Source organism: Piliocolobus tephrosceles, chromosome 12 (genome assembly GCF_002776525.5).
Source record: "Piliocolobus tephrosceles isolate RC106 chromosome 12, ASM277652v3, whole genome shotgun sequence".
NCBI classification, from domain to species: Eukaryota; Metazoa; Chordata; class Mammalia; order Primates; family Cercopithecidae; genus Piliocolobus; species Piliocolobus tephrosceles.
In genome coordinates this window covers 121933261-121957052 of record NC_045445.1, presented here as the reverse complement: position 1 = coordinate 121957052, position 23792 = coordinate 121933261, and the positions used below count along the sequence as shown (strand labels likewise).

The 23792-nt window shown below is 40.1% G+C and overlaps 1 protein-coding gene across 1 annotated transcript; it reads left to right on the top strand.

The window, feature by feature from the left end:
• Positions 1–20270: 20270 nt before the first annotated feature.
• Positions 20271–23161, top strand: MAGEB6 (MAGE family member B6). The gene is made up of 2 exons (XM_023200417.1): positions 20271–20357; positions 21310–23161. Exon 2 carries the CDS (start codon positions 21350–21352, stop codon positions 22571–22573), a length of 1224 nt encoding a protein of 407 aa, XP_023056185.1. The 5' UTR covers positions 20271–20357; positions 21310–21349; the 3' UTR covers positions 22574–23161.
• Positions 23162–23792: the final 631 nt, after the last annotated feature.

Genomic DNA, 23792 nt, shown 5'->3' with positions numbered 1-23792 from the left:
TGGATTCAATATTTATATGAAGGACTTCATGCAGCTAAACTTTTTATTGTGTCTTCAATCTCGTTACTTGTTGTTCGTCTGTTCAGGTTTTGAATTTCTTCTAGGATCAAACTTGGTAGGTTGTATGTATCTAGAAATTTGTCCATTTCTCCTAGATTTTGTAATGTATTGGCAGATAGTTGCTTACAGCTGCCACTAATGATCCTTTCAATTTCCTGAGCATCAGTTGTAATGTCTCCTTACAAGCTGTTTCTGCTTTATGGAGCATCCCAAGCCCAGTAACCTTGTGATTCTTGCAGACTCATAGAGGTACCGCCTTGATGGTCTTGGACAAAATCCAAGATAATTCTCTGGATTACCAGGCGGAGACTCTTGTTCTTGTCCCTTAATTTCTCAGAGACATACAGAGTCTCTCTCTCTCTGTTCTGAGCCACCTAAAGCTGCAGGTTGAGTGACACAAGCACCCCTGTGGCCACCACCACTACGATTTCACTGGGTTTGACCTGAAGCCAGCATAGTGCTGACTCTCACCCAAGGCCTGTGTAACAATTCCCTGGGTACTTCCCATGTTTGCTCAAAGCCTTGGGGTTCTACATTCAGCATGTGACAAAGTCAACCAGGCCTGTGTCCTTCCCTTCAGGGCAGCAAGCTGCCTCAGGCTCCATGTGGGTACAGAAGTGCTGTCTGGGATTCAGAGGTTAGAGCCAAAAACCTTAGAAGTCTACTTCATATTTCATTGTATTGTGTCGAGCTGGCATTCAAACCACAAGACACAGTTCTTCCCACTCGGCAGTCCCCTTTGCAAAGGCAGATTAACCTTACCCCATAGCCACCACCACCCCTGGCCATGAGCTGTACCACCATACTAACACTGATGTTCTCTTAAGGCCTAAAGACTCTCAAGTCAGTTTGTGGTGAATGTTCCTGAGCTGGGACTCTTCAGAGCAGTGGGCTCCCGTCTGGCCAAGGGCAGGTCTAGAAATGCCGTACAAGAACCAAGTCCTGGAACTGAGGACCCCAAGAGCCTGCTTGGGGCTCCACGCCCTTGTGATGGTGCTGGTACCTTTACTTCTCCCTCTTCTTTTCTCAAGCAGAAGGAGCTTTTCCCCATAGCCAGCACAGCTGGTAAGGTTCCAAGTCTAACATGAAGCCCACGAGTGTCAGAGGCTCACCATGGCCCTCCATGTAGTGCCTGGGTATTACTACTGGTTATTCAGGGCTTCAGGGCTCTTCAGTTATCAGGCGACGATTGCTGCCAGCACTGAGTCCTTTCCTTCAAGGCAGCGGGTTCCCTTCTGGCCCAGCGTGTGTCTAGAAATGTCACCTGGGAGCTAAAGCTTGAAATGGGGGCCTCACAACTCTCACCAGTGCCCTATTCTGCTGTGGCTGAGCTGGTATCCAAGATGCAAGAAAAAGCCCTCCCCATTCTTCCTTCTCTCCTCAAGTGGAAGGAAGGGGTTTCTTTAGGAGCTGTGAGCTGTGCAGCCTGCGTTTAAGTGAGGGGCAATGGCAGGGTAGCAGTCCCTTGGCTGCCCCAGTTGATGTCTCAGTATGTTTTGTGCCCCTCGTCCACTGTCTATGGCCCTAGTTCAGCCTTGGTATTCACCTAAGATTTGCAGTCATTATGGCCTAGACTGCCTTTCAAATTTACCTGCAGACCCAGAGTGCTGTAGTCCTCTGTGGCGAGGTTTCCACGCGAGTTTGGACCACTGGGAATGGTGATTCCCTTCCGGCTAGGGTTGGTTTAAATGCTCCCTCTGTGGGAGGGCATCAGCTGAGTTTGGCCTGGTTTTCCTTGCTGCTCTAACAGAACAGCTGAGTTCAGTGCCTCCCAATTGCTGTGTTCTCCCTCCGCCAGCACCCAGAGTGCCTCCCAATTGCTGTGTTCTCCCTCCGCCAGCACCCACTCTCTGCACCATGCCACTGCTGCCCAGGGGTAGGGGAGGGCTGGCGTGTCAATGATTCAGGACTATTTTTGCCATCTCTTCAGTGCCTCTTTCAGCGATGTGAAGTTAAAATCAAGTACTATGAGCGCCCACTTGATTTTTGGTCCTTAACAAGGTGTTTTTTTCTGTGTAAGCTGTTGCTAACTTTGTGTCCTTGTAGGAAGGGGGTACAATCGGTGAAGTTTTCTATTCTACCACCTTGCTCTACCTCTCCCTCAGGTTTTAGTTTTGATAAAGGACAATTTATGTATGCTTTTTTAAGGATCTAATTTTAGGTTGAAAAATGCTTTGTGGCACAGGGAAGGAGCATATCCTGAAGTTGAGGTTGTTCTACAGTCTGCAATAGAAGATGTATGACAAGATCAGTTGGACAAAAGGTTTTCAAAAATTATGCCCTTGTTTCTCCCCAGTGTGTCTTGGAACATTCATTTCTACTGCTTCCCTATAGGAATCTGAGACAACACTTCAGACCACAGGTTACAGTACCATGCGTTTATATAATGAAGCACAGAAGTTTGTACGGTTGAGGCACTGTGACTCCAGAGGATACACTAATTAACACATGAAACTCCTTTAGAGGTAAGTCTTGGAATTCTTTATTATCTTATAAAGTATAGCTAATGGACTAAAAATAGAATAGTAAATATCAGAATGAATCACACGTAGATAAGCCAGGTAATTTTTCATGGAACTTTGATTACATGTATGTACATATAAACTCCAAATCACTAACACGTTTGGTAGATATTTCTTACTATTATACTATATTGGAGGTTAAAAATAAAGGTCCCTGCACTGGACTATGCAATGTTACATACAACTTGGAAAGATTAGGGGCTTACAAAATCTTCCAGGTCTGCCTCTTCCCCGTAGAAATATATCTTTTTTGATCAGAGGATTCATAGAGACAGTCTGGCTGGCCAAGGGAAAGAATAGGTCAGTGTGTTTTTTTTCTGACAGTCCTGCTGTCCTGTGGTCTATGACATTGAGTGCAGCTTCCCTATTTCATATCTACAGTGAGACCCTGACTTATTCTCTGTAAGGTATGCAGTTGGGCCAAAGCTCAGAGCTTGCAGGAAGGTGTTATTACCAGAGAGCCTTTGATCAAAAAACAAGGATCCCATATGAAGACCTGTGTGAGAGAAGACTGAGGTGACCACAAATTTCAGAACATAAGGATTAACACATTCTTACCTCTGCTTTCAGCCATGAGAGACACCGGGCAGCTGTGTCTCACATATTTGCCTGAGGTGGTACCCAGAAACTAGGGAAGGTGGGGAAAATTATAGGCCACTGCAGTAGAAGGATTATTTTTCTGAGTATTCTTCAGACTTTGCTGGTTGTTAGGACACACAGCTCTCCCTAGGCCCCTCAGATCACCCCATTCGCCACGCAGAGTGCTGTCGATGTTTCATGTACGAAAACTGATGAAGGGGTAAACAGCCACGAGGATGAAAATCCAAGTATTTCACAAGCCCCACCTGCCCCTGAAAACTCATGCAAAGACCTTCTAACCAAGGAGGTGGCTTTGTTTATGCACAACCTCATATGTTTACTTTGCTCAAATATAAAATTAGACTTTTATCATGAAAGCACACATTCTAAAAAATGACAGCAGAAACTATAAGGACCACATCTCCATAATCCAGCAGAGAGCCTCTGACACGTGGAGTTGCTCGTTGGCTTTGACTCAAAGGGTTTTAACCCTACTAAGCATCTCTATACCCTTGTCAGCAAATTGGAACTCATCAATGATGGGAGTTGGAGTGCTGGTAGGGGTTGCCAAAGAGAAGACTGTTGATGATTCTTCTTAGTGTGACCTTCATGAACAGCGACTGCACCACTGAAGAGAAGGTCTGAGAGTTTCTAAATATGCTAAATACATATGCTGGGACAAAGCATTTCATCTGTAGGTAGTTCAGAAAGCTCATCACCAGAAATTTTACATAGGCAATGTACCTGGAGTACCAGCAAGTTCCCAGTGGTGATCCTACATGCTATAAATTCCTGTGGTATCGAAGAGCTCACACTTAAATCAGCAAGAATAAAAGTCCTAAAATTTTTGTCCAAGGCCAATGATATGTCACTGTTTCTTTCTATTCCTATGTGAAAAGTCATTGTGAGATTAGTAAAAGAGAGCCCAAGCCAGAGTTGCGGCCAGGATTGGCACTATTACTATGGCTAGGGCATGTTCCAGGGCCATGTACAAGAGCCTTTTATATCCCTAGTAAAGTCTGAGGTAGGTTCTTCTATTTCCAATTAAATAGAGCAAACAACTTTCAAGTAGTAGAGGCCACTATTGGGCAGGAGGAAACACACTGTAGATGTATCATTTTTGTATTTCGTTTTACCAAATAAACATTTTTCTTCCTTCCTTCCATTATCTTCTTCTTTCTGAATTCTTTCTTTTCCTTATTCTCTTTCTTTCTTTTCAGTTAATTTCTAAATGTTACTTTTTAAATCAAAGGTTTAAATTGCTCCAGAATATAAGTTTATGAATTGTCACTTGGATTATACATTTATTGCTGTGTATTAGGTCTAAAGGTAGGAACTAAGGTGTTTTGAGAAAAAAGGAAAATCTTCTATCATATTTCATGATCTGAAACAAGATAATGTGGCAATGAATTAAGTGTTTCATTGGAAATATGAAATAACAGTAAAATTGTTTGGCTCAAGAAATGGAGACAAATGAAGTGGAAGATGTTCAACTTTTAGACTCAAAATTTTCAGTGTATTGTTCTTTGAAATTTACATATACATACATACATATATACATAAATTTACTTAGCTTATTCAAGAATGCAGGAGAAATTAAATCTTAATAAATACAGACAGATGAAGGCCCCTGGTTTGCAAATGGCTGTCTTCTCATGGTATCCTCACATGGCAGAGAGCAGAGAGAGAGAAAGCAAGCTTCCTCATTTATTTTTATAAGTGCACTAATTCCATTCACAAGGGCTCCACCCTCGTGGTCTAATTACTATTCAAAGACCTTGCCTGTTAATACCATCATATTGGGAGTTGGGATTTCAACATACATATTTTAGAGGGACACAACCATTCAGTACATAAAAACGCTCATTTATTCTCTAAATATTAATTGCATATCCACTTTTTGGAAAACACCATGTTATTGTTGGAGATCCTAGGATTTCTGTTGTAGGAGCAGTAGAAGTTGGTAGCATCTAAGGTAGCCAGGTGGGATGATTTAAAAGAAGGAGTGAGAAGGGGGGAATCAAGGCAAGAGCAATTAAATGTAAGCATCTTGAGATAAGTCTGTTTGGATATTTGAAAAACAGTATTTATTCACTAGTACTGATGTTTAGGTTTCTCCCTGTGGTTGGTGAGGTAAGGCTCTGGGAGTGACGAACTGGCACCAGGGCCTCAAATGGTGTGTCTCAGGGTCTATTAAAGCTTAGAATGCAAAATGGCTCTTAGCAATTATTCTTGAATCCTGGATAAACTAAAGCAAAATTTTCCAGAGAGAAGATAGGTGTTCCCTGTACTTGACTCAGTGTATTTGATCATAGTTTGGTAAATAATTGTTCTGCATACTAAACTGCAAACATATGCTACCTTCCATTAAAAAAGAAAGATCACATAGAAGGTACAACCAAGAACCCATAGGATGGAGCCACTACCCAAGAAAATTATTCTTAGGCTTTGAAATCTAATCAAGGAACAGATAACTTTTGTTCATTGGGATTTCAGAACTGCTATTTTCTAGATACTCTTTTGTGCCTCCAATTATGCCTGTTTTTACATAAGCATGTCGATAGCTGTTATCCTATGCCTATCTCATCATTGTACATTGGGTGAGTTAAGACAGACAACTTGTTTCTTTTGTTACAGAGATCCACATATAAAGGTGTATCTTGCCCAACTGCTATATTTAACAACTACCCCAAGAGCCCCTTCATCTGCAGATGGACCTGATTTAGATGGTGCAATTTGAATTTGGAGCTGATGTTGTAGTGAGAACAGACTTTTGGGGATCTTTGGAAGGGATGTATGTATTTTGCATAAGGTAGAGAACGGAAACAATGGGTTCTAGTGGGCAGACTGCAACAGAAAAAAAATCTTATGCGTCCCCAAAGAGTCCCACCTTCTGGTGGTCATGACTTGTGTACTCCTAACTTTTATGTAGGTAGGGAACATGATTTTATTCTAAAAAATAGATTATGACAAAGGTGATGGGATATCACTCCAGCAATTACATTAGATGTCAGAGTAGAGATGACACTTGTCTAATAACGGATACTATGTAAGACACTATTTTGCTGTCAGATAGGCTCGTGCTATCCTACTTGTCTTGAAGAAGAAACCTGCCATGTTTTGAATGGCCTGTAAAGAGGAAAATGTGGCATGAAATTGCAGGCTTTGGTTAGGACTGAGGTTGGTCTCTAAGCAAGAACTTAAAAAACACTCTTAGTCCTCTAGAGAAAAGGAAATTAATTATGGGAAAAAACTGGAGTGAGCTTGACAGTGGATATTTTCTTGTCCACTTTCAGTTTCCAGTCCAACATGTAAGGAGCTTAGACATGTGTCACTTCCATCCTACCAATGAGAAAAAAGTTGAACAAACTGAAAATCAACCACCTTTCTTAGATCAATCAGTTAACTGAGGTCACAGAGCAAATGGCTGTCCCCACAAAATGGAGACAGGCTAGAAGATACAGAGCATCCACAGCTCACTGGAGCAGAACCCCAGGAGCAGAAACCACTGCTAGAGCTGGTACCAGGATAAGAAAATGTAAGCTATGTTTGACAAGTTACTGAATCTTCAGTGTAGACTAGCTTCACAGTTAAAAACTCTACTGGGGCCCAGTATATTAGGGGGCCTACATATTCTTGTGAGTTTTTCCTCCGGTGGTCCTAATAGGTTCTTACAGTGAAGATTGGAGATCAGATAAAAATGCTCTTGTCCTTTCAGCAGGGTGAGGAAAAAAGTCATTTTGAAACATGCCCAGAGCAACCTGTTCCTTATAACAAGGCCTGCTTAAAGATAAACCTATCTACCAGAAACGGTTAGACTAGGGCCTAAACAACTTGAAAAAAGGGAGTCTCCGTTCCAGCCCTCTCTATGTCCTTGTAAGTGGAGGACGAGAAATACTCATTTACAGGTCCTCTTGACTTCCTGTTTCCCCTAAGGGGTGAAAAACCTGAAGTACTTGTGAAGTCATAGCTTACTGGACTGGGAGAGTCTCATCAAAAGACTGAGACTTAACTACAGGATCATAGAATGCTTCCCCTCACCCCCATACATTACCACTACATCAGCAGAGCTCCTATACAAGAACCAAGGATTATAACGGAAAGAACTGCACATTGCTAAGACCTTATTTAAGAAGAACAGGGGAGACAAAAACAAGGGCATTCAAAGGAATGATGGAATTTAACACCTACAGCTATAGCAAGTGGTAAACACAGACTCATTCCTGGCCAGAAAAATATGAAAACTCATACTAAAGGTCTACTGACCTTTGCTCCTTTTACTCAGTGTATTATGTTTGGTTTTCAACAAAAAAATTACAAGTCATACTAAAACACAAAATACACAGTTTGAAGAGACAGATCAATCATCAGAACCAGACTTAGATATGGCAGACATTTTGGAATTATCAGACCAGGAATTTAAAATAATTATGATGAATATGCTAAGGCCTATAATGGAAAAACATGCAAGAATGGTAGGTAAACAGAAAAATGAGAGAGAAGATAGTTAAAGACTAACTGTTAAAAGAAGAAAACAACCTAGAATTATATATTCAGTAAAAATATTCTTCAAAATGAAGGGGGAGAAAAAACTCTCTCAGACAAATAAAAATCAAAACCTGAGGGATGTTGTCACCAGTAGATATGCCTTGCAAGAAAGGTTAAAAGAAGTTTGTCAGAGAGAAGGAAAATTATATACATCAGAAACTCACCTCTACATGAAGGCGGGAGGAGTGTTACAAAATAAATGATGGTAAAAGAAAGTATTTTCTTATTCTTGGTTGATCAAAGTGATAACAGTTTGTTCAAAATAATAATAGCAATAATGTATTCATTGATTATACCTTATGAACAAGTAAACTAAATGACAGTAGTGTTATAACAGACAGGAAATATGTATTGGGAATATTCTTCTATAAGATACTTGTGCTACTTGTGAAGTGGTGGAGTATGTTTTGAATGTGGACTTGAATTAGTCGTGATCATATTTCAAACTCTAGGGCAACCACTGAGAGAACTAAAAACATAGAAGTATGATTGATGTGCTAAAACAGTAGAGAAAATGGAACTGTACAAAATACTAAAAACCAGAGAAGGCAGCAAAAGAGTGGAAGACCAAAAATAACATAAAATAAAATAAAAATAAAAGAGCAGTGGTTCTCCCAGCACGGTGTTTGAGCTCTGAGAACAGACAGACTGCCTCCTCAAGTGAGTCCCTGACTCCCATGTAGCCTAACTGGGAGACATCTCCCAGTAGCAGCTGACTGACACCTGATACAGCCAGGTGCCCCTCTGAGAGGGAGCTTCCAGAGGAAGGATCAGGCAACAAAATTTGCTGTTCTGCAGTATTTGCTATTCTGCAGCCTCTGCTGGTGATACCCAGGCAAACAGGGTCTGGAGTGGACCTCCAGCAAACTCCAAAAGACCTGCAGCTGAGGGAACTATTAGAGGGAAAACTAACAAACAGAAAGGAATAGCATCTATATCAACAAAAAGGACATCCACACCAAAACCCCATCTGTAGGTCACCATCATCAAAGATCAAAGGTAGATAAAACCACAAACATGGGGAGAAACCAGAGCAGAAAAGCTGAAAATTCTAAAAACCAGAGCACCTCTTCTCCTCCAAAGGGTTGCAGCTCCTTGCCAGCAACGCAACAAAGATGGACAGAGAATTACTTTGATGAGTTGACAGAAGTAGGCTTCAGAAGGTAGGTAATAACAAACTTCTCTGAGCTAAAGGACAATGTTTGAACCCATTTCAAGGAAGCTAAAAACCTTGAAAAAAGATTAGACAAATGGCTAACTAGAGTAAACCATGTAGAGAAGGCGTTAAACGACCTAATGGAGCTGAAAACCATGGCACGAGAACTACGTGACACATTCACAAGCTTCAGTAGCCAATTCAATCAAGTGGAAGAAGGGGTATCAGTGATTGAAGATCAAATGAATAAAATGAAGCGAGAAGAAAAAAGAGTAAAAAGAAACGAACAAAGCCTCCAAGAAATATGAGACTATGTGAAAAGACCAAATCTACATTTGATTGGTGTACCTGAAAGTGATGGGGAGAATGGAACCAAGCTGGAAAACACTCTTCAGGATATTATCCAGGAGAACTTCCCCAACCTAGCAAGGCAGGCCAACATTCAAATTCAGGAAATACGGAGAACATCACAAAGATACTCCTCGCGAAGAGCAACCCCAAGACACATAATTGTCAGATTCACCAAGGTTGAAATGAAGGAAAAAATGGTAAAGGCAGCCAGAGAGAAAGGTCAGGTTACCCACAAAGGGAAGCCCATCAGACTAACAGCAGATCTGTTGGCAGAAACCCTACAAGCCAGAAGAGAGTGCGGACCAATATTCAACATTCTTAAAGAAAAGAATTTTTAACCCAGAATTTCATATCCAGCCAAACTAAGCTTCATAAGTGAAGGAGAAATAAAATCCTTTACAGACAAGCAAATGCTCAGAGATTTTGTCACCACCAAGCCTGCCTTACAAGAGCTCCTGAAGGAAGCACTAAACATGGAAAGGATCAACTGGTACCAGCCCTGCAAAAACATGCCAAATTGTAAAGACCATCGATGCTAGGAAGAAACTGCATCAACTAACAGGCAAAATAACTAGCTAACATCATCATGACAGGATCAAATTCACACATAACAATATTAATCTTAAATGTAAATGGGCTAAATGCCCCAATTAAAAGACACAGACTGGCAAAGTGGATAAAGAGTCAAGACCCATCAGTGTGCTATATTCAGGAGACCCATCTCATGTGCAGAGACACACATTGGCTTAAAATAAAGGGATGGAAGAAGATCTATCAAGCAAGTGGAAAGCAAAAAAAAAAAAAAAAAAAAAAAAAAAAAAGGAGGGGTTGCAATCCTAGTCTCTGATAAAATAGACATTAAACAAACAAAGATCAAAAGAGACAAAGAAGGCCATTACATAATGGTAAAGGGATCAATTCAACAAGAAGAGCTAACTATCCTAAATATATATGCACCCAATACAGGAGCACCCAGATTCATAAAGCAAGTCCTTAGAGACCTACAAAGAGACTTAGACTCCCACACAATAATAATGGGAGATTTTAACACCCCACTGTCAATATTAGACAGATCAATGAGACAGAAGATTAACAAGGATATCCAGGGCTTGAACTAAGCTCTGCACCAAGTGGACCTAATAGACATCTACAGAACTCTCCACCCCAAATCAACAGAATATACATTCTTCTCAGCACCACATCGCACTTACTCCAAAATTGACCACATAGTGGGAAGTGAAGCACTCCTCAGCAAATGTAAAAGAAGAGAAATCACAACAAACTGTCTCTCAGACCACAGTGCAATCAAACTAGAACTCAGGACTAAGAAATTCAAAACTGCACAACTACATGGAAACTGAACAACCTGCTCCTGAATGACTACCTGGTAAATAACAAAATGAAGGCAGAAATAAAGATGTTCTTTGAAACCAATGAGAACAAAGACACAATGTACCAGAATTTCTGGGACACATTTAAAGCAGTGTGTAGAGGGAAATTTATAGCACTACATGCCCACAAGAGAAAGCAGGAAACACATAAAATTGACACCGTAACATCACAATTAAAAGAACTAGAGAAGCAAGAGCAAACAAATGCAAAACCTAGCAGAAGGCAAGAAATAAGTAAGATCAGAGCAGAACTGAAGGAGATACACATACAAAAAACCCTTCAAAAAAAAAAAAAATCAATGAATCCAGGAGCCAGTTTTTTGAAAAGATCAACAAAATTGATAGACCACTAGCAATACTAATAAAGAAGAAAAGAGAGAAGAATCAAATAGATGCAATAACAAATGATAAACGGGATATTACCACCGATCCCACAGAAATACAAACTACCGTCAGAGAATACTATAAACACCTCTATGCAAATAAACCAGAAAATCTAGAAGAAACGGATAAACTCCTTGACACACACACCCTCCCAAAACCAAACGAGGAAGAAGTCGAATCCCTGAATGGACCAATAACAGGCTCTGAAATTGAGGGAATAATTAATAGCCTGCCAACCAAAAAACGTCCAGAACCAGACAGATTCACAGCTGAATTCTACCGGAGGTACAAGGAGGAGATGGTACCAATTCTTCTGCAACCACTCCAGTCAATAGAAAAAGAGGGAATCCTCCCTAATTCATTTTATGAGGCCAGCATCATCCTGATACAAAAGCCTGGCAGAGACACAACAAAAAAAAAAAAGAGAGAGAGAATTTTAGACCAACATCCCTGATGAACATTGATGCAAAAATCCTCAATAAAATACTGGCAAACTGAATCCAGTAGCACATCAAAAAGCTTATCCACTAAGAACAAGTTAGCTTCATCCCTGGGATGCAAGGCTGGTTCAACATATGCAAATCAATAAATGTAATCCATCACATAAACAGAACCAAAGACAAAAACCACATGATTATCTCAATAGATGCAGAAAAGGCCTTCAACAAAATTCAACAGCGCTTCATGCTGAAAACTTTCAATAAACTAGGTATTGATGGAACGTATCTCAAAATAATAAGAGCTATTTATGATGAACTCACAGCCAATATCATACTGAATGGGCAAAAACGAAACATTCCCTTTGAAAACTGGCACAAGACAGGGATGCCTTCTCTCACCACTCCTATTCAACATAGTGTTGGAAGTTCTGGCCAGGGCAATCAGGCAAGAGAAAGAAATAAAGGTATTCAATTAGGAAAAGAGGAAGTCAAATTGTCCCTGTTTGCAGATGACATGATTGTATATCTAGAAAACCCCATTGTCTCAGCCCAAAATCTCCTTCAACTGATAAGCAACTTCAGCAAAGTCTCACAATGCAAAATCAATGTGCAAAAATCACAAGCATTCCTATACACCAATAACAGACAGAGAGCCAAATCATGAGTGAACTCCCATTCACAATTGCTTCAAAGAGGATAAAATACCCAGGAATCCAACTGACAAGGGATGTGAAGGACCTCTTCCAGGACAACTACAAACCACTGCTCAATGAAATAGAAGAGGATACAAACAAATGGAAGAACAGTCCATGCTCATGGATAGGAAGAATCAATACCACGAAAATGGTCATACTGCCCAAGGTAATTTATAGATTCAATGCCATCCCCATCAAGCTGCCAATGACTTTCTTCACAGAATTGGAAAAAACTACTGTAAACTTCACATGGAACCGAAAAAGAGCCCGCATTGCCAAGACAATCCTAAGCAAAAAGAACAAAGCTGGAGGCATCACACTACCTGACTTCAAACTATACTATAAGGCTACAGTAACCAAAACAGCATGGTACTGGTACCAAAACAGAGATATAGACCAATGGAACAGAACAGAGGCCTCAGAAGTAACATCACACATCTATAACCATTGATTTTTGGCAAACCTGACAAAAACAAGAAATGGAGAAAGGATTCCCTATTTAATAAATGGTGCTGGGGAAACCGGCTAGCCATATATACAAACCTGAAACTGGATCCCTTCCTTACACCTTATACAAAAATTAATTCAAGATGGATTAAAGACTTAAATGTTAGATCTAAAACCATAAAAACCCTAGAAGAAAACCTAGGCAATACCATTCAGGACATAGGCATGGGCAAGGACTTCATGACTAAAACACCAAAAGTAATGGCAACAAAAGCCAAAATAGACAAATGGGACCTAATTAAACTAAAGAGCTTCTGCACAGCAAAAGAAACTATCATCAGAGTGAACAGGCAACCTACAGAATGGGAGAAAATTTTTGCAATCTATCCATCTGACAAAGGGCTAATATCCATAATCTACAAAGAACTTAAACAAATTTATAAGAAAAAATCAAACAACCCCATCAAAAAGTGGGTGAAGAATATGAACAGAGACTTCTCAAAAGAAGACATTTATGCATCCAACAGACACAAGAAAAAATGCTCATCATCACTGGCCATCAGAGAAATGCAAATCAAAATCACAATTAGATACCATGTTACACCAGTTAGAATGACAATCATTAAAAAGTCAGGAAACGACAGACACTGGAGAGGCTGTGGAGAAACAGGAACACTTTTACACTGCTGGTGGGACTCTAAACTAGTTCAACCATTGTGGAAGACAGTGTGGTGATTGGATCTAGAATTAGAAACACCATTTGACCCAGGGATCCCATTACTGGGTATATACCCAAAGGATTATAAATCATGTTACTATAAAGACACATGCACATGTATGTTTCTTGTGGCACTATTCACAATAGCAAAGACTTGGAACCAACCCAAATGTCCTTCAATGATAGACTGGATTAAGAAAATGTGGCACATATATACCATGGAATACTATGCAGCCATAAAAAAGGATGAGTTCATGTCCCTTGTAGGGACATGGATGAAGCTGGAAACCATCATTCTGAGCAAACTATCGCAAGGACAGAAAACCAAACACTGCATGTTCTCACTCGTAGGTGGGAACTGAACTATGAGAACACTTGGACACAGGGTGGGGAACATCACACACTGGGGCCTGCTGTGGGGTAAAGGGATGGGGAGGGATAGCATTAGGAGACATACCCTAATGTAAATGACAAGTTAATGGGTGCAGCAAACCAACATGGCACATGTATACATATATAACAAACCTGCACGTTGTACACATGTACCCTAGAACTTAAAGTATAATTAAAAATAAATAAATTAATAAAAATAAAACACACACAATACCCACAAAGTTAAAACCGAACAAATATGGTAGATATTAACCCAACTATACCAATAATAACTTTTAAAAACAATGATTTAAATGCACCAATAAAAAGACCAAAACCAGAAATTGTCAGAGGAGATTAAAAAACAAAAAACAAAAAACTTAATGTTGTCTACAAGAAATCTGCCTTAAACATAAAGATATAGATAGATTAAAAGTAAATGAACTGGAAAAAGATATGTGATTCTACCGCAAATGTAAAGAAAGCTGGAGTAGCCATGTTTGTTTCAATCAAAGCAGAATTCAAGTCAAGGAAAATTATGAGGTATAAACAGGCGCATTTCATAATGATAAAGGGGTCAATTCTCCAAGAATATATACCAGTGCTTATTGTGTATGCACCAAAAAACATGGTGTTAAAATCAGTCACATGAGGCAAATGCTGATGAGACAAATCCACTCTTAAAGTTGAAGAATTCAACACACCTCTATCAGTAATTGACAGACACAGCAGCCAGAAAATCAGTAAGGGTATAGTTGAACTGAACAGCAGCATCAATTAACCACATCTAAATGACTTTTATATAATACTTAACCAAATGATAAAATGCACTTTTTCAGGCTCACATACACCAAGATAGAACACATTTTGTCCCATAAAAACACACCATCAAATTTAAAGGGATGGAAAGCATACAAAGTATGCTCTAAGTTTACAATTGAATTTACCTAGAAATTGAAAACATAATGATAGCTGGAAAATCCCCAAATATATGTAGATTGAACAACATGCTTCTAAATAACACATGGGTCAAAGAAGGCATCTCAAGAGAAATTTTAAAAATACAACTTTTCAAAATGTGTGACATGCAGAAAAAGTAGAACTTGCAGGGATATTTATATCATTGACTGCATATACTAGCAAAAGGAGTATCTAATATAATAATCTAACCTTCCACCTTAGAAAACTATGAAAAGAAGAGTGAATTAAATCCTAATAAAGTTAAAAATAAATATTAGAGAAGAAATCAATAAAACTGAACACATCAATAGAGAAAATCAGCAAAACTAAAAGGCAGTCATCAGTCATCAAATCTTCATTTGATAAGATTCATAAAATTAACAAACCTCCAGTTACATTAACTAAGAAAAGAAGAGAGAAGACACAAATTGCTAATGTCAAAAATGAAAGAAAGTCCATCACTGATTATTCTATTGACATTAAACAGATAGTAAAGGAATATTATGAACAATTCTAGGCCCACCAATTTGGTAACCTAGATGAGATAGACCAATTCCTTGAAAGACACAATCCAACAAAACTCACACAAGGAGACAGAGATCATCTTGATAGGCCTATATCTATTAAAGAAATTGAATCAATGATTGATAACCTTCCAAAAGAGTAAATAACAGTCCCAAATGAGGTCACTGGTGAATGCCGTCAAATCTTTAGGAAGGAACGATATCAGTTCTCTACAAACAAGCACAAAGATGAAAATATACTTAATATCATGGATCATTAGGGAACTGCAAATTAAAACAATCAGATATCACTACACATGTATTAGAGTGGATAAAATCCAAAACACTGACAAGACCACATACTGGAGAGGATGTGGGGCAATAGAACCTCTCATTCAGTAATGATGGGAGTGCAAAAATGGTACAGCCTCGTTGGAAGACAGTTTGTCAACATCTTACAAAATTAAAAATACCCTTGTCATATGATTCAGCAGTTGCTCTCCTTGGTATTTAGCCAAATGGGTTGAAAACTGATGTCCACACAAAAACTTGAATACAAATGTTCAAAGCAGCTTTATTCTTAATTGTCAAAACTTAGCAGAAACCAACGAGAATTAAGTGTCCCACAAGCATACAATGAAATAGTTTAGTGATTAAAAAGTGTGTTATTAAGCTATGAAAAGACATGCAGGAACCTAAATGCATATTGCTAAGTGAAAGTAGCCTATTTGAAAAGGTTACATGCTATAGGATTCTAAGTATATAACATTCTGGAAAAGGCAAAATTATGGAGACAGTTAAAAAAAGGGGGTTCTGGGGGATGGGGGAATAAGGGGAGCAGAGTGGATTTTTTTTAGTATGGTGAAACTGTTCTGTATGATGCTGTCATAGTGTATACATGTCATTCATTTTTAAAAACCCACAAGATATATAACAGAAAGATTAAACCCTAATATAAACTGCTGACTTTAGTTAATAAAAATGAATCAATATTAGCTCATCAATTTTAACAAGTACACCACATTAATGTACGATGTTAATAATGCAAGAAACTGTATGTGAACCGATGAGAGGGTATATGAGAATTCTTTGTACTTACCACCGAAGTTTTCTGTAAACTTGAAAACTGCTCTGCAAAATAAAGTATGCCCATTAAAACTCCATCCCTGCGTTATATATTTAAAGTAGTTTGTTTTCCTGGAATAACCCACGAATATTTGCAGTTAGCTAATTATTTGTATTGATTTTCTCATCTGAAACTTTCACTCCTTAAGAAAACAGCCATTCTGTCACTAGTAGTTAAATTTGCTCAAGTGTCTTCTATCATTAAGTAAAATATAACACAACACAACACACCATGGCTCTTTAAACCTCCTTTAAATAATTCTGTTTCTGTCCTAAATAAATTTTACACTCCCTAGTTTTTGTATGCATAAACATACACACAAAATACATACATATATTTATATTTACATATTGAAAATATTATAGAGCATTAAGAGATATATGTTCAGCTTGTAAAAAAATTGAGCTCTACACATAAAGTTCTATTAGCATAATTGTTGAAAAGTAGCCCAAGCAGTACTTACAGGGATATTTATTGCATTAAATAGATTTACTATAAAAATGTTTGAAACATTGTAACAATTCAAGAAGCTAGAGAATGAATAGCATATTAAACACAAAGAAGAAGGTAGGAAATAATGAAGATAAATTCAAAAGTGATAAATGAGAAAATAGTCGAACCAACTAGTAAAAGCCAGTTCTTTGAAAGGATTTATATAACAATGTGTATGAGTATGATCAATTACAAATGAAAAAAGCAGAAATAAATGACATTAGATAAGTAAAATTATATAAAACTTAGGTGTAGAAAAGATGTAATGCTAATAGGGAACACTGTAAGTATTATCTGTATCTCAGGATAACAAATGATGGACAAGGAGAAGGTTCTATCTGAAAAATTTTGGGTAATAAACTCAAAAGAATTTTGGAATCAGAGAATTACCATCTTGTAACCCGTGACAGATAAAAGGATAAAAGTGATGGCTGCCAACATCATCACAAAGGAAATAATAGAAATTATCTATCTCTTAATGAAACTGTACCGTATCACCTCTGGGGTGCACTTGCCAATAAACTTTAATATGAATAATATTCTACTTATAAAAATTGAAGATTATTCATGGCAAATCTTAGCTAATTGAGTTCATTATTCTATTCTCTGTACTATTGCATGTATTTGAGAATTTCCATAACAGGATTTTATTTTGAATATAATGCTTTTAAATATGAAAACCTAAGTAAAATGGAACAATTTTTAGCAAAATGAAAATGACTAAAATGACCCATAAAATTACAGAACTCTTTGAATGCACAGTAGAAACTGAAACTATAGTCCAAACCCAAAGTACCATCAGACTGTTTTAGGACCAGCCAGGTTTAGAGACCCATTACATCAAATGGTGAAGAAGAAACTAGTCACCACTTCATGTAAACTCTTCCAAACAACACAACAAGATTGGGAGAATTACTCCATCATTTTCACAGGCTTGCTTGCTTTGACACAAAGACCAGATGAAGATATTCCACTAAAATAACATTTGAGACAAGTTCATTCACATAGAGACAAAATATTCTCAATAAATTCATAGTATATCCAATATAGGCATATCCAATATAGCAGTGAATTAATGAATAGCCTGTATCCAAGAAATGAAAATATGATATCATATTAGAAAATACTATCAATTTGAAATCACTGTTACCAGAAATGGTGAAAAAGCATGTGATCATGTGCAGGGGTAAAGAAAGAGCCTTAAAAAACCCTCAACACCAGTGCATGACAGTAACTTTTAGCAAACTTACATTAGGAGAGAATTTCCATCTTGTAAAATCTATAAATTGACATACTGAATGTGAAACATTACAAACATCCCAAAAAGAGTCCAGAAGAATATACACCTGTATAGTAGAAACCCTACTGGCTGACAATTGGAGGAAAATACATCTAGAGTCCACAACCATAATAATACCGAGTAAATTAGAGGTAACAATAACAAAAGGAGATAATTGTGATAATATAATCTCCTATTTAAAAAAAAAAACACACAAAACAACGTAATTGGTGCAAAAATATTTAAATGTATAAGGAAATTAAGAAAATGTGTGTACAGAAGATCACTATAGGTAAGTCAGGAGTATAGTCACACAAAATCAATAACTAATTATAACATGTAACGTGAAATATGCCTTACACAACAGCAACAATATCCAAAATATATCTAACAGAAAACCAAATAGAAATGTACATGTTCATTAAGGAGACAGCTATAAAAATTTACTGAAAGACTTAGGAAAAATAAGTCTCCAATAAAGCAGTATACTATGTTTATTTACTGTGGAGGAGATATTTTAAAGATGCTGATTCTCCTTAAAATGTTTACAGATTCACTGCCTTAGCCATAGCTGTGAAGATGACAACCAAACCTGGGCGGTTCTTTCCCATGACCAAACTCAACCATACAGAAGTGAAAGGAAGAATTAAAAAAAAAAAAAAAAAAAGGCAATATTAACAACAGCAAACAAAAATGAGAACCCTGAGAGACGGTCAGTTTATATTGAACAAGAACTGGTGTGTGGGCAGGTAGGGGCATGCACGGAAGTAGAGACAGGTCTGTAGCCTACAATAGAGGCAGATAACGGAATTGGCTAGAGAAAAAGCTTTAAAACTTTGGTCTTTGCTTCCTTCGCTGTGCCATTGGACAATGCATTTTTTTTTTCCTGCTTATCTAAAGGAAATTCAGTCAGGAACTCAGACCCTATGTGCCAGTTCCATGGGGTAATATTGGGACAGCAAAAACTTCTGGGTAGGCTGAGGAAGTATGAATCCAGACACTATGCTAATAACCACCTGAAACTTCTTTAGTGGAAGCGGACTGGCCTTTAAATTCGTATTATTTTAATATAATATAAAGAATTGACTAAATTAAGATAGCAAAGATTGCAGTGAGTCACACAAGATAATGGTAGAAATTCACTCATGAAAGTGTTGAATACAGACACCGATGTCAGCCAAGAGAGAAGTCACAGACATAGCGGTCAGGCTAAGAAGTCCTCTCACTTTCTCCTTATGAATTTTACAGGATCTAGTCAGAGGAAGGGGATGAATTTACATCAGAAAATGGAGAAAACTGAGATACTGCCAGCAGTCAATGTGAGGACTCTGAGTGAGGACTGAGGGGCTCCACACATGAGAAGAGACAAGAGTGCCCCCCAAATCTCCCTTCATTCCCCGATCTTGCATCACATCTTAATAGCTGCAGCCAGGTTTAGGAGGCCCCAGGCAGTAGTGGCCAGGTGAGGTGTAACTGAATTTCACATGAGGAGTCTCAGGAAGTTGAAGTCTAGTCTGAGAGGGTGTCCTCAAGTCACTAGAGGGGGCATGGCAAGAATGAAGCCACGACACTGAGTAAGGGCTGAGGGCAAAGTCCATTAAAAAAAGGGAGTCCTGGCCGGGCGCGGTGGCTCAAGCCTGTAATCCCAGCACTTTGGGAGGCCGAGACGGGCGGATCATGAGGTCAGGAGATCGAGACCATCCTGGCTAACACTGCGAAACCCCGTCTCTACTAAAAATACAAAAAATTAGCCGGGTGAGGTGGCGGGCGCCTGTGGTCCCAGCTACTCAGGAGGCTGAGGCGGGAGAATGGCGTGAACCCGGGAGGCGGAGGTTGCAGTGAGCTGAGATCCGGCCACTGCACTCCGGCCTGGGCGACAGAGCAAGACTCCGTCTCAAAAAAAATTAAATTAAATTAAATTAAATTAAAAAAGGGAGTCCCACAGAGCCCCACCCCTACCATCAGTCTTGGAAGGTCCCGCCATGGCTTCTGGGCTCAGGCTGCACCTTACTTCCTACTCTGAACTCTCAGGGAATGAGAGCCTCTATCTCAGGTTGACTGATTCAGCTCAAGAGATAGAGAAGTCCAAGGGTTCACGAAGAGCCCCTGAAAGAACTTTATGTGAGTTCCCTGGAATCTGCTGCACCCACAGAACACAAGAGGGAGTGACAGAGCCCCGCAGCTGCTGTTACGCTAGGAGGGCCAGGTGGGCGTGGCCGGAAGTGGTTCCTCCTGACTTCCACCTAGAAAGGGGTCTGAGCAGGACGCCTCAGTCTGAAAAGTGCTGTGTCACGTCAGCGGAAGGAGGCATCCCAGATCTTCTCAGCTGTCTTGGTGGGTATCCTGACCTAGAACTGGGGGGGCATTCCCCGACTTCAACCCCCTTCCCCCTAAAAATGGCGGCTCCACAGAGCCCTGTCCCAACCTGCCCCGAGCTGGTCCCGGAGGAGTCCCCAAGCATGGCTGTTAGGCCCAAAGTCCATTCGTTTTTTCCATCATGTTGTAGAACATGAAGGCCTCGGTCCAAGGCTGGTGGACGTAGGTCAGTAGAGGGAGAAATCTCAGGCCCTACATAGTTAAGAGGACCCTCCTTAGGATTGAGGGAATTCCATGTACCATAACGGGTTGCACCGAACTCTGTGCTTGACGTTAGCCTGGGGGTCTGGGCAGGTCCCTAGAGACTGAGGTGCGTTCTCACTTTGTCCCTGTGAAAGTCGGAGAGGTAGGCCCCTGGTTGTAAGGAGATGGCAGCAGGTCAGTGAGGGCGATTTCCAGGTTATGGGAAGAGTCAGAGTGAGGAGTCTAATTACGGTGAGGACCGTTCTCACTATAACAGGAAGAGCACTAAAATGCCTCCCTAGGCGGTCTGCGTGTCCCCGGAGTGAAGTGTTGGGCAGAAGTGCTTCCTTATTTCCTCCTGGTTAGTATTGTAAAAATTCCTAGTGTCAGTTTCAGAGCGGCACAGGGAACTGGGCCTCTGGGTCTTGTCAACAATTTTAATGATGATCCTGAATGTAAACAGAGAGGATCCGACCCCTGAACAGAAGGTCACCCACTGCCAGCCGGTGCTGTCACCTCAATAAGCCCCAAAATGGGCTGTCATGCTAGAGCCTAATACTCTAACTTCCTCGTGAGTTCGAAGGAGACAAACTGACCAGGAGAACAGGAGTCCTGTGGGTTCCTAGAGCAGTTGTTTTGCAGAAACCTGCAGAAGGGGCGCTAGTTAAAGCCAAGATGGTCGCTCTCAGCCAAAGGCATTGACGTGACATCACTCTCTCCCATCTAGGTGCCAGCCTTCCCAGTCTTCTTAACCACACTCAGCCATCATGCCTCGGGGTCAGAAGAGTAAGCTCCGTGCCCGTGAGAAATGCCAAGAGACCCATGGTCAGCCGCAGGGTCTCACAGGTCCCCAGGCCACTGCAGAGAAGCAAGAAGAGTCCCACTCTTCCTCATCCTCTTCTCAGGCTTGTCTGGGGACTCGTCGTAGGTCTTCTGATGTCTCTGTTCCTCAGGAGTCTCAGGGAGTGTCACCCACTGGGTCTCCTGATGCAGTCGTTTCATGCTCAAAATCTGATGTGGCTGCCAAGGGCCAAGATGAGAAAAGTGCAAGCACCTCCCTTGAAGCCTCTATTCCCCAGAAGTCTCAGGGAGCTTCACCCACTGGCTCTCCTGATGCAGGTGTTTCATACTCAAAATCTGATGTGGCTGTCAAGGGTCAAGATGAGAAAAGTCCAAGTACCTCCCCTGATGCCTCCATTTCTCAGGAGTTTCAGGGAGCTTCACCCACTGGCTTTCCTGATGCAGATGTTTCAGGCTCAAAATATGATGTGGCTGCCAAGGGTCAAGATGAAGAAAGTGTAAGAGCCTCACAGAAAGCCATCAATTTTAAGCGCATAAGCCAAGATCCTCTAAAGAGCAAGGCGTGCGCATTGGTGCAATGGCTGCAGGAGAAGTTTGAGAAGAAAGAGTCCATTTTGAAGGCAGACATGCTGAAGCATATTGGCAAGCATTACAAGCACTACTTCCCTGAGATCCTCAACAGAACCTCCGAACGTTTGGCGGTGGCCTTTGGCGTTGAATTGAAAGAAATGGATTCCCGCGGTGAGTCCTACACCTTTGTTAGCAAGCTGGGACTCTCCAGTGAAGGAATTCTGAGTGGTGCTTACGGGCTGCAGAAGTCAGGTCTCCTGATGTCGGTCCTGGCTGTGATCTTCATGAAAGGCAACAGTGCCACCGAAGAGGAGGTCTGGGAGTCCCTGAGTGATTTGGGGATCTATGCTGGGATGACACACGCAATCTATGGGGATCCCCAGAAGCTCATTACTGAAGATTTGGTGCAAGATAAGTATCTGGTTTACCGGCAGGTGCCCAACAGTGATCCTCCACGCTATGAGTTCCTTTGGGGTCCACGAGCCCATGCTGAAACCACCAAGATGAGAGTCCTGCGTGTTTTGGCCAAGAACAATAAGAGCAGCCCTGGTTTATACCCACATCTGTATGAAGATGCTTTGATGGATGAGGTAGAGAGAGCATTGAGACTGAGAGATTAAGGCAGAACTGGCACTATTCCCTTGGCCAGGGCACCTTATGGGGCCACATCCTACAGATCCTCCCATTTCTAGGGAGGTCTGAAGTAGAAGTTTTGCTTTATGTTAGAAGAGAGTAGTGAGCCTTCTAAGTACTGCAGTATAGTAGAGACTGGAGGGAACAAGATATGTCTCTTTCTTTCATCTTGTTATACATGAGTAACTTGTAGATTTATGTTTTATTTCTTTGTCAATTTTCAAGATGGTTCCTGTTAAGTGAAAGTTTATTTTGCTTCAGATTATACAATTATCAAAAACATAGCTCTCACATTCATGGCTGTTTAACCAATTTGAAAGTTACGGTTTGGGTATTAATAAAACAAAATCACACAACATATTTTCGTTGTAATTCAGAACTAGATAACACGGTAATAGAAAATGGATTTTGATATGAATCTTAAAGAACACAGTAAAATAGTTGACATCATAATATGACGAGAAAGAAAAGGAAAAACAGAAGTGTAAAAGTTGTTTAGTTCTCAGTTTGCCTAATTCCTTTTCCTATTTCTTTTAGTATAAATAAAGGATACCTGGATTTATTTAGGTTATTAAGACTGCCGTTTGTTTTGTTCTAGTGCACTTCATATTCTATGTTATCTACTGCATCAGAAAGCCTTTCTGATTGCAAGGTGGTATTTTCTGGGTTTAAAATAATCACATGAAATGCAGTGATCAATAGAAGCCAGAATGAGTTCACTAAAAACCTTCTTGAGGGCCGGGCACAGTGGCTCAAGCCTGTAATCCCAGCACTTTGGGAGGCTGAGACGGGCGGATCACGAGTTCCGGAGATCGAGACCATCCTGGCTAACATGGTGAAACCCCGACTCTACTAAAAAATACAAAAAACTAGCCGGGATGGGCGCCTGTAGTCCCAGCTACTCGGGAGGCTGAGGCAGGAGAATGGTGGGAACCCGGGAGGCGGAGCTTATAGTGAGCTGAGATCCGGCCACTGCACTCCAGCCTGGACGACAGAGCAAGACTCCATCTCAAAAAAAAAAAAAAAAACCTTCTTGAAAAAAGGCAGCTACATTCAAAGAACTTGCATAGGCTTAAATTCACCCAAATAGTTTCAAGATGTGGTAATTTTGTTTCTTAATATATCATTAGGAAAATTAAAAATTAATAATTTGTGTAAAAACACATACTATAGTAACTGTCATTTATGACAGAATCAGCATTTCCT

Bases quoted from the DNA above. Each gene is read 5' to 3' on its own strand.
- MAGEB6 (XM_023200417.1), top strand. From the start codon at position 21,350: ATGCCTCGGGGTCAGAAGAGTAAGCTCCGTGCCCGTGAGAAATGCCAA.